The sequence below is a fragment of the Propithecus coquereli genome, unplaced genomic scaffold (genome assembly GCF_000956105.1).
Source record: "Propithecus coquereli isolate 6110/MARCELLA unplaced genomic scaffold, Pcoq_1.0 Scaffold3, whole genome shotgun sequence".
Taxonomy (NCBI): Eukaryota; Metazoa; Chordata; class Mammalia; order Primates; family Indriidae; genus Propithecus; species Propithecus coquereli.
The window spans coordinates 19,096,725-19,108,885 of record NW_012148618.1 but is presented as its reverse complement, the minus strand read 5'-3'; the positions used below and the strand labels follow the sequence as shown (position 1 = coordinate 19,108,885).

The 12,161-nt window shown below is 39.9% G+C and overlaps 1 protein-coding gene across 1 annotated transcript in view; it reads left to right on the top strand.

Annotated features, from left to right (window-relative positions):
• Positions 1-12,161, top strand: part of FBN1 (fibrillin 1) — a 228,476-nt gene that overhangs the window by 164,029 nt on the left and 52,286 nt on the right. The window contains exons 32-39 of the mRNA XM_012649439.1: positions 3,504-3,626; positions 3,775-3,897; positions 5,354-5,479; positions 7,280-7,402; positions 9,074-9,196; positions 9,501-9,665; positions 11,759-11,827; positions 11,924-12,049. Of these exons, the coding sequence (XP_012504893.1) occupies positions 3,504-3,626; positions 3,775-3,897; positions 5,354-5,479; positions 7,280-7,402; positions 9,074-9,196; positions 9,501-9,665; positions 11,759-11,827; positions 11,924-12,049 (978 nt within the window). The remainder of the gene's footprint in view (positions 1-3,503; positions 3,627-3,774; positions 3,898-5,353; positions 5,480-7,279; positions 7,403-9,073; positions 9,197-9,500; positions 9,666-11,758; positions 11,828-11,923; positions 12,050-12,161) is intronic.

The following is a 12,161-nucleotide window of genomic DNA, read 5'->3' as shown; positions in this document are numbered from 1 at the left end:
TTAATCAGTGAATAAAGCATACCATTAAATAGAATAAAATCTGAATTGTGTTCAGTTAAAATAGCAGAGTTCCTGGATAATTCCATTTCTCAAACTACAGGATTCCTTTCACACGAGAAATGTTTCTGATGGGTCTTAGTCTATGGCAGAGAATCATATATTTCAACCACCAGCAGTCAGTGAGAATTTGTGTTCATTTCCTTCCAGTTTCTTATCACTGCTAATTCTCCTCCACTGGCTGTCAGCCTGTGAAAACTCCATGGGTGTTCAGTTAATAGTCTTGGCTCAAATTGGGATCCAAATTAAGAAATCCAAGTAGCCTTCACGTTCGGCCTCTCCATTCACTGTAACGCCCTCTTCCTCGATGCCTAATCAAGGAGTTTCTGCCGTGTGCCAGTTCTGCCAGATTAGGACCCACGTGACGGAAGCCCAGATGGCAGGGAAGTCAGGTGTTTGTGTGGGCGATACGGCCTCTCCCTGCATGACTGTAAGAGGGGGCCATCGCAGCTCAGAGCACAAGCCCGTCCTTGGATGGCAGACTCATGTGGGACATACCCAGAGCTTGTGCTCGGGGTCTACTCAGAACATACTCTTGGCCTTCAAGAAAGCCGTGCACATAGGACCTTTGAGTCTTCTTGATGGAGACTTTGTGGGGTTAAGGAGGTTGCAGTGTCAGCCTTAAATTTGAATTTCTTTGCTTTTCTTGGCTTGTGCCTATTCTTAATCTTAAAAAGGAATTTTCTGTCTGGAGCAAACTTGTGAGGGAAAGAGAACATTTGTACAGAAAGAGATGTTCTTGGCAAGCCTGTACCATGTTTCCTTCATATTATTGAAGAGTGTTTCAAGACAGTGTTTTTATTTGCTTGTTTTCCTTATGGCTCAGTTTCCCCTTCTGTTTGCTTTTATAATGAATTACAGTCCTAGGCCCAAGTCTGCCATGGAAACGATTAATGAATAATGGTTGGCGCATGTATGCACATACAGCCATGTGCGAAAACCTTTTATTCAGAGATCCCCTTTTACACTCTGTGACCACTGTAAGTCTTTCTAATTCACTTGTTACATACTGAGAGTGTGAAGCATTGAGATAATGACTTACACAAATATTCACAAAATGGAGAATTGAATGTGGGATCCTGAGTTACTCTCTCCTAGGACCCCAAAGCCCGTGATACACTACAGCCTCTTGCAAACACAGTTTCTTTTCACCTTGAAAGCATTGTAGTAAAATTGCAAATATTTTCTTGAATTAGAAATTTACATTAGCATATTATTGGTGGTTTTAAAAAAGGAAGGAGACGCTCCTTTTAAAAGAAATGGTAATTTTCTTAATTGCAGTATTAAATATGGAACGTGAAAACCATATGAAAGTAAGGGTACCTTTGGACATTAGAAAGTTGAAAAGAAAAAGATTACAGAATTACCAGATTAATGGATTGTAATCATCTCTAAAAATTGTATCTAGTAGAGGAGATTAGTGACTATTTCTGTGTCTGTTAATATTCACCAATACGGTGAGGACTCTGTAAAGCAAGACAGAATGAAGTCCTGATGTGACTCGGGAAATGAGCTCAGGTCGGCAGCTGTGGCCCGCGGGAAAGAGTGCCAGTCAGCAGACAGGGAAACTGAGTTCCAGGGTGTCCTGGCTCTGCCCCTCGCTGACTGTGGGGCCTGATCTCTGTGTCCTCAGAGAACTGAGTATCGGGAAAGTGGAATTCTGAGTTCTTTCCACCTGACCCTGTAACATCTGGAGGCTTCGATACTTACACAGTTGAAGCTCATTTTTTCCACCTAAGATGATTTGTCAGAGATCATGCCAAATAAGAGAGAGAAATTAAGGCAGGACTCTACAAAAGTGGTGGTTTGTGTCATTACCTCTGAGGGGAGAGATTATCTGAGGAAGAAAGGTGTGTCCTCGGTCCTGCTTGGAGACACCTATAAAAGTTCTGCAGAGTCTGTTAGGTTTGGGAAGGCTTACTTTCTTGAGTTCCTGTGCCTACTTACCACTATTATCCTGGGGCTGGCCTTCCTCCTCATTTCCTTGGAATGTGCCATGCTCAATTATTCAGCTGGCTACAGCTCCCTGGTCACAAGTCTGAAGCTATGTGCCTCTCTTGACCTGCCACAGTAACTCCATAGGTTCGTGTGGCTGCCAAGGTTACATTAAAATTCACCTATACAGGACGTTTTGATTGCAAGGACATTCTTCCAGGCATGTTTCCATTTTATGATTATTAGTGATATTACAAGTTTTTTTGTAGGAGAAATCTATCATTGTTTTATTTTATGTTTGCTGTAGAAGTTATGAAGAAGCCAAAGATCCCAGGACCATTTCAGAACTTCAGATGGAACATTTGGCAGACAGCATGTTTCCAAACACTTTGAAATTATTTAATTGGGCTGCTTAAGTAAACAAAAGGGTAAACATGAATCACTTGCCCAGTTTCTTTTTCATGCCACTGTTGAAGTGATCACTGGAAAGTCTTGCAACATTTTGTATGTCCAAATTGTCCTTCTTGACCTAAATTTTGTGTTAGATATTGGTTTCCACAGTCATAGTATCAAAGCTAGGAGTTCTTGTTCTTAGTTTATGACAAAGTTGATTACAAGGGTAACCCATTATATAATGGTTTCTTTCAGGAAACCAAACATCTTTCACTTTATACTTTATATTCTTTTCTATAACAGTTTTATGTTATAGTGTCTATCTTGGCTAAATTTGGAATGAAATTTTAGGGAATGGAGAATTTTGTAGAATTTGGAGTCTTTTAGTAATGTGACCCTAATCTGATACTCCTTGTAATCCAACAAAATCTCCACTGGATTGACTTTAGTTTTATGTGAAATATATGGGAAAGCTTGGCACTCTAATGCACTAGGACTCTAAGAAGCTAGGAAAAAGGTGGTTCACATACCGCCTTAAGGAACATTTTCTGCAGTTGCTTGAATTAGCAATACCTAAAGCAAAGCTTTTATAGAAATAAAGCATAATTAAATATCAGTATCTTAAGTTTAAGATTAAGTATATTTAATATGTAGAATATGATTCAAAAGTTTTCTAATATGCCTACAACACTGTATTATTTTATCTACCTAAGATATGAAAACAGTGTGCATGACTACTCTATAGATGACTTATTAAAAATATTGGTAATGGAAACATATGACCATGAGTGTTAATACCATAGAATATTAGAGACTCACTTTTTATGGTTTTCAGCTGTAACAAGGTTCATTTTGCTTTGCAGTAACTGGACTCTGACATTAAAATATGGAAAATAATTAGAGTTAATAATAGCAAGTACCGTCATTGTTCTGTCTTTTTAAATTGAAATTTAACACTGTTCCATATATGTAGAGTTTATATGTGGATGCTAAACCAATCTATACTATACTGTAAGAAGTGTGAAGGTAAGTCATCTTTTGAATATTGCTAAGTTATTTTAAAGACCAAATAGAGATTTGCATTAAATTTTTTTCTGAGCTGCTGGTTATTTTTCCAGACATCAATGAATGTGAAATTGGAGCACACAACTGTGGCAGACACGCTGTATGTACCAACACAGCAGGAAGCTTCAAATGCAGCTGCAGTCCCGGGTGGATTGGAGATGGTGTTAAGTGCACCGGTGAGTTGGAAAATGACAGAGATTGCTTATCATGAACTACATAGGTTATAAATATGATATTAATTCTGCAAAGTCAACTTTAATTTGTATAGTATTGATTTTTAGTGCCACACTCTCTGTTAATAATGATATAACCTTTTTCCTTAAGATTTGGATGAATGCTCCAATGGAACCCACATGTGCAGCCAACATGCAGACTGCAAGAATACCATGGGATCTTACCGCTGCCTCTGTAAGGAAGGATACACAGGCGATGGCTTCACTTGTACAGGTAGGCTCACACTGGAAACAGCTGTGTAAACATCAGTCGGAGAAGCGAGGTGTTCCACATTTCTCAGACCATCAATTCTTTTTTGAAGGCTGGGTCAGTTAAGAGAAAAGATTAGTTATTCGAGACTAGATCCCTGTGGAATAAAAATTTGGAACCAGGTCAATTCGGAATTAGGGAGACCTCAGAAGCTAATACTCTCGCTGTCTCTCTTTCTCTCTGTATATATGTATATGTATATATATACACACACATCTGTATCACTGTATATAATGATGTCATTAGTTTAATACAAATCACACTTTTTTATTAATATATGCCTTAGCCTTTATATTTTTGTGCCTATTTCTCACCAATTACTTGTTTTCCATACCAAACACAAGGGTCAGCTTGCTGCAGGAAGCTATGTAAGAAAAAGGGTTCAATGTTCTGGATTAGGAGAACAGCAGATATTAGTATTTATCTGAATAGCCATCATCAACATTCCATATTGGTATAAGTAAGAATTTCATAACTGCTTTTTAAGGAATTCACTCACTTCCAGTTTTGCAATATATTAATGAAATTTTCTTTTTGGCTCTAATTAACAGTCATAGAATTAAAATAAACTGCTACATATATTTAAATATATATGATTAGAGATGTGATTATATACATTATACAAATACGTGTGCATGTATACATAGCACTTTTATGTCAGGGCTTGGGATTAAATCAAATAGTGAGATCCATTACTCATTGGCTATTAAGTAGCATAGCTGCTCATATAACTTGATGCATTAATTTATCCTGAGCATTTTGCTCATACGAAGTCACTTAAGAACTAAAAAAGCTAAGGCCAATTAAGTCCTAAACCTCGTTGAAAGTTTTATCATAGATTAAGTCTGCCTAACTCAGTGATGTTTTGTCACCATAAATCTCCCATTACTTTTGAGAATATATTCAGATTTCATGTATTAGGCATGGATGGTTCACATGTTTGATATTTAATGCCTATGATCATTATGGAAACTAGATAGAGATTAAGCAGATGGAAATTTTTGGTCTCCTCCGCAGTTGCCATTCTAGTTCTTCTGCTACCCCATCTGAGGTAAACCTGGAACTTGAGAAATAAGCGCAAACCACGACATGTTATTTCCTGTCATGCATATGCCCTCCATGTGGATGACCTTTCTCGAACAGGTCTTCGTTTGAACAATTCCTTTGGTTTATTGATCATGTTACATCACTAGGGATAATTTAGCATTCAAGATTCTGAATCTGAGCCCCACATTCATTGCATATTCAACATTAGCATTCGAAAGAGAAAAACAAATGAGTTTAAATTTGTCAGATAGAAGTTACGGTGAAATACTGCTACACTCAGGAAGTTGACATTATAAAAACTGTCAGACCTGAGGAATTGGAAAGCTCCGAGCTGAGGAGGAGTAACATGGCTTCTGTTTCTTTCTGGCTGTAGACCTGGATGAGTGCTCTGAGAATCTGAATCTCTGTGGCAACGGCCAGTGCCTCAACGCCCCGGGAGGGTACCGCTGTGAATGCGACATGGGCTTCGTGCCCAGTGCCGACGGCAAAGCCTGTGAAGGTAACTGACCGACGGGGAAGCTGCTGGGAGCCTTGCAGGGGTTGATGAGATTAGGTGATTTAGACATTCCTGATGCTTTTTTTAAAAAAGAAAAAAAACAAAACAGAGGTGTGTTCTGGCTTCACATCTAAGCTGGTCAGTTCAGTTTGTGGAGAGGTCAGGTCTCCAGCTGGACCATTCTCTTTGTGCAGAGAACAAGTCAACGCTCTGGCCACAAGCTGCACGTCCAGCCCTGGCCAGAGGACCTGCAAGGGCACCCCCATTGGACATAGCTGAGGGAGGGTAACCAAGTGTGGTTAACTCAGTGAACCCTTTTGTCCCTATTGATGGGGAAAAGAACTCAAGGTGCAGGTCCCCTGATAATGTCCTCTTGGAGGATTATCTTTAAATAAGGAAAAAACGGTTTTTAAGCTCTGCTGTGGTTTGGTTTCTAGAAATAAAAGCTTTAAAATAACAGCAGAGCAAATAGTCTTGTCTATATGTGGAATAATGTCCAGGGTACGCCTTGCAACGTTCTCTAAATATCTAACATATATGAACATGGAGCAGTCTTTTTACAAATTTGTTCAGTAGGGGACCCCTCCATGCCGTATGTCATGGTGTCTCTCAGCTTAAGGCTTTGTCTTTCTGGTAAGTGTTGGTAGTTCAGGCAGGAAGAGTCCTGGGAACCTGTTGCCCAAGTATGAATCCCATTAGGAAACACAAGATTCTTCTCTCTACCCATACTTATCAAATTTAAGCACAATCTCTTTCACTGAAAAGAATTAATGACTACAATGAACTAAGAAGATTTCAGTAGAAACAAACAAATGATAATGATTGTCAGCAGAAGTTTAAACAAGACCCTGATTAATGTATTAGCTAATAGTTGTTCCTTGTTAACAAGACATGAACTCAGAATCAGTCTTAAGCTATGGCATATATACTAACTCCCTCATATATTTCTATGTAAATACTTCTGTTTGTTATGAAACCATTGGGTGTTCCTTACACAGTTTATATTAAATATGCAGAGTTTGATATAAAACTCCTCTGGGGCAAGAAACCAGATTATACTTTTGATCATGTGTCAAATGCCTTGTTTACTTTTGTTACTCTGGATATCCAAGAAAAACAGGTACCGTGCCACCTCTGGTAACAAAAATAGTCGCAGTGAAAGTTTCGCTTCTCTCATTGCTATAAGGGAAGGTTTTGTTTGTTTGTTTGTTCTTAATATAAATCATCGCTGGCAGAGTGGTCGTGGCTATGTAAAGCTAGTCTCAAGCCTGAAATGTGTCCACGTGTCAACTGCATAAGCAGAATGTTCACATGAGGCAGGTACAGAGGTCTGAAGAGGCATAGCGAACACACACCATGGTACTGGAGAACGGGGAATTATAAAACTAATTATGAAGGTTGCCACAAAGACTTAGTGGTTCTTAAAATTTTAACTCAAAATAAAAACAGTGAATATATAGATTTTTTATAAAAAACACAAAGAAAGTAGTCTAAGGTGGCTTGTTTGGCTCTTATTTCACAAAAGTGATGTGGACTTTTGTGAAACATCATAGATGAGTTACATGCCTACAGAATGCTTTGCCCACTGCTTGGCATGTAATAGGGACCAAGGAAATGTATCCTATCACCTATAAGGCTTCCCTGTGCATCACAAATCATGAAAAAGTCTATAGGAGAAGAATCTAGATTGATGTCATGTAGTCTTTGTTTTCTTAATACTTAAATCAGTTACCTAATTATATCATCTAGGTTTTTTAGAAAAACATAAATTTACCTTCTCCCCTTTTTTCTCCCTCCCCCAAGATATCGATGAGTGCTCCCTTCCAAACATCTGTGTCTTTGGAACTTGCCACAACCTTCCTGGGCTGTTCCGCTGTGAGTGTGAGATAGGCTATGAACTGGACAGAAGTGGCGGGAACTGCACAGGTAAGACATCCATTTGCATTCACATCTGCTCCCAGGTGTCCCAGGGGTCCCGGCTGTTGGAGCCTCACTGGGACCACACAAGGGTAGTCCACAGAGAACACGAAGAGCAGAGGTGAAGTATTAGGAATCCCAGAGTACATTTTCTCAGACCTGGAACTGATTGGGTTTGAGGATGCAGAGGAAAGAGTCGAAGGCATTTGAAGGAGCAGCGTTTGTAGCCTTAGAATTGAGCTTGTGGCTGCAGAGGAATGTTCCAGGTGTCCTCTAGCTATATAGCTTCCCAGCCATTTCCTTTTCTCCTTGGGTACATTTTCAGAGAGTTTCCTTTTGGAAGCCCTGTTCTGGGATCAGGGGTTTTCTCCTCCTACTTTTGCATTGCAATACCCACTCCTTCCCACCTCTGCCCTGTCAGTGGTCACCAGAGTACCTGATACTTAGAGCTCAGCCATCCATGTCTAGTGTATAAACCATCTTCTTGTCGAGCAAGGGACTCTCAGAGAACATTAAGAAAAAAAAATTGGAAAATCTGTAGGTGCCCAGCAGACTGCCGCTCGGTTCTCTTTGGCACTGAGTTAAGATGTTGAAAGCCATTTGTAGTTCTCCTTCCTAGTCCGCTCATCTGCTCAAGGATACTGAGGAAACAAGTTCCATTCTACATAAGCTCAGAATTTCAGAAAAAAATCTAGTCTTTTCAGCCACCTAAGCAAGCCAAGGCTCAGTGGCTCTCCAGATGAGGACCACCGACACCTCCCTGCCAATGCTCTGGGCAAGAGTATTCCTCCCCAGCCACACACTCGTCCCTCGCTTTTCCTAAACATTGTTATGACTCCAAGCCAGGCCTCTACATGCCTCAGGAAGTCACCTCTCATGGGCCATACTCTCTCCTCAATGCTTCAGATTACTATTGGCAGCATTCTGCCTGACCTCATTTCTGTTAGTCTGGCCCTGTGCAGAGGAGACCTGAGGAGAAGCCGTGGTACCCGTTCCCCAGTGCTTGCTCTCAGAATCCATTTGTCCACTCTTGAGTATTTTATAAGTGTTCAAAACAGACGAAAGGATTGTACAGTTTGGAATTTGCCAAAAACCCATGTCCTAAATATCTGGAATTCTGTACATATTTTTGGAACAGAAACTGAGAGGGAAATCTTCAACCCAGCATTGATGACAGGAGAGAGACTCTTTGCTGGCTTGAAGACACATGCTAAGCCTCATGCGTGTGTCGGCAGAGAGCTGGGGGAAGCAGCAAAAGTCGCCTGCTCCTGAGGATTTCCTGGGACATCTTGCTCTAATTTGACAAAATAACAAGCCATACATATTAAATATATTTTCTTAAAACCTGTGTCTGAAGTTTTGGTTGACGCAGGTCATAGCAGTGTTTTGCCTTCAGTTACCTTGACTGGAATATTTTTTCCTAGTTCCAAAGTTATATTCTATCCTGATAACAAATTTGAATGGTACATGCATTCCAGAGCAAAAAGACCAAAGACTAGGACATATTTCCTTCCTGAGGGGTTTTATTTCAGAAGTGGAGGACTGCATTTCTAGGTACAATTATACGTAGTAACTTAAAAATTCTTGTGTGGAGCCCTTGATTCAGTGCTACTGTGTTATGGTAATGCCTGTCCTACGTTGGCTCAGGTGATCATTCTGCTGCTTGCTGTTTGGTTTTAGATGTTAATGAATGTCTGGATCCAACCACGTGTATCAGTGGGAACTGCATCAACACTCCAGGCAGCTATACCTGTGATTGCCCACCCGATTTTGAGCTGAATCCAACTCGAGTTGGCTGTGTTGGTAAGATCTTAAAAACTTTTCAGAGAAGGCTACTGTTTATTATTTTGAAAGCAGCATTGAACATTCCATTGTCAAGTTTTGCAGAATAATATAGAAATTTAGACATTTCCTAAATCTGGTTTATACTTTCAGATACCTTTTCTGTAGGAAAATAGCCAGCACTATATAATATCTGTGGGCACATTTTAGTTCCTTAGTAAAAGTACATTATGGTTTTTGAACAGTTTCTGACACACGTTTGAATTTTCAACCCTCTAGTAGAAAGAATCCGCCTGACACTTTTTTGTTTGTGTATGGGAAATAGATACCCGCTCTGGAAATTGCTATTTGGATATTCGACCTCGAGGAGACAATGGAGATACAGCCTGTAGCAATGAAATTGGAGTTGGTGTTTCCAAGGCCTCCTGCTGCTGTTCTCTGGGTAAAGCCTGGGGTACTCCTTGCGAGCTGTGCCCTCCTGTGAACACATGTAAGTGGACATCCTCCTGTTTTTTATTATTCCAACTCAAGCCAGTTCTCCTTTCTAGATCCACAGAAGGGAAGCCATAGAAGGAGGGAGCTGCACTAGCCTCTACTCTTAGATCAGGGAAGGCAGACCAGTCCTCTCAGCCCCACTGAGGGACTTCACTTCCAATCTGGAAGTCAGAAAATGTCCCCTGTTGGCTTGCACTAAAAACCCAGGTGATCTCCTTTCTATCTGAGTGAAAAACAGATAGCATTACTTTAAATATATTCCAGGCTAGGTCAGTTAGACCATATCACTTACCTTCCAGGGAAACATTGATCTCTCCTATTATCATCTATGGCTGATTTTGAAATCTCTAGAACAGATTCACAGTGTTCCTGGGTGGAAGATAAGCAATTAGTTAAGCAACTATGTAATGGAAGATCATTCCATTCTTGTATGATCCCACCCGAAATAAAGCTTTAGAATATAATTTGAAAGACATAAATAATGTTTCCTTAAAAAAAAAAGGCTTCCCATTTTTCTAAGTGGGTCTTGCATTGTGATTCAGAATCAGGTGTAGTTTTTTTGGCGAAAGTCAGTGACTCCTGTTTATAGGGTACATTGAGATACATATTGATTCTTTCCTTGCTGAAGTGTCATTTATTCATTTCCAAATATTTGTTGACTACCTAGAGTCGGTACTTTGGATGTGCAAAAATGAATTAGACTAGATCTGACCCTCCAGGAGTATGCAGCCATGTAGGCAAAATATGATCCAGACATAAGAGCTAGAATTCAATCTAGGCCTCAGAAAGAAAAGAAAGAAGAGCAGACACAGTGCCATGCTTGGTAGAAAGAGCACACCTGGTTCAAATTAGGACTCTACCGCTTGCCACCCATGTAACCTTGGGCAAGTTACTTAGCATTCATGAAATACCTCATGGGATTAAATGAAATCACTCACTCATGCTGAGCACCCGGCACTGGGGCGAGTGCTCAGCAGGCCCCTCCTTCCCTCTTCTCTTCAGAAAGAGAGGTTGGTTCTACTTGGGAGAGGGTGGTGACTTTGTGCATTTTTTAATTGGGCCTTCAAGAAAGGTATGGCATGAAGAAAACTCAAAAAGAGTGGCTTGAGTGATGGCAGAAAGAGGAGAAGAGAAAAAGTAAAAGAGGAGGACAGTTCATTTTAACTGATATTGAAAGATGCAAACCAAAATACTTAATTGGAGGAGTCAGCTCTATAGATTAGTAATGATTAGCAAAGCAATAGACATCTACCCCACCCCCAATCTAGATTAGAGTTAGAACTGGAAAAAAATACACACACACACATACGCATTTATGTGTGTATACATAAATTTCAGAAAGCCAGGATAGGGATTTTCAGATTCAGAAAGATGATGATGATGATTATGAGAGGACTGATCTTATAAATACTTACTAGGATGATGCAGCAGGTTGGGATCATTCTTATTCACGTGTTCCTGTATATGTCACAGTGCTGGTATATGGCACAGCACATAAATAAATGTTTTTTTGGGTGAAATACTTGGATGAAAAAAAATGATGGAGGAAATCCAAGGACATTGTAGAAAGTTGTTCTTGGAAAGCAGGAAAATCAGTATTGCCATCAGTAGAAACCAAGGGGCAAGAAAGATCATTGAGAGAAGTGGGATGGGAACCAAGAGAGAACAGCTTTCCCTAAGGCTCTGTTTGAAAGCATTTTCGAAACAGGCTGATTAAGATTATTAAGGGAAGTAAGGCTGAACAAAACATAAAAATGGAGATGGAGTTTGTCAGAAAACAAAAAGGGAAAGAAAATCTTTAGAAAGGAATGATGATGGAAATAGTTCACAAGCACATAAGGCCAGGAGAGTAGTTGGACAGCTCAAAGACTGAGAACAGTGGCCTTACATTTGGCACATACAGTAAAAGCCACTTGAAAATGACAAGTGTACACAAAGATATTAACTTGCTTCAGATGGGTAGAGGAACAGCTAAAGATTCCTAAAAATGAATGTTTTCCATTAGATGTGTCAGTATTTCTCTTGAGGAGACTATTTCTACAGATTTTTGATTCAAAAGAACTCAATTTGAATTTTATGTTTCAATAGCTGAGTACAAAATTCTTTGTCCTGGAGGAGAAGGTTTTCGACCGAACCCTATCACTGTCATATTGGAAGGTAATTCTGTTTCCTTCATCTTAAAGTGCACACATTTTGAATTTCCTTGGGTTTATTTGCAATACTGAAGAAATTCTTTTGTTTTCATTTTGATAGATATTGACGAGTGCCAGGAGCTTCCAGGGCTGTGCCAGGGAGGGAAATGTATAAACACCTTCGGTAGTTTCCAGTGTCGCTGTCCAACGGGTTACTACCTGAATGAAGATACCCGAGTGTGTGATGGTAAATGGCCCCCATAGGATGATAAGTTCTTCCACATATTAAGAACTGACTTCAAAAACCAGCATACAGTTATCAGGAAACTGGGAAGTTAGCAATGTAGCACAGTGGTCTA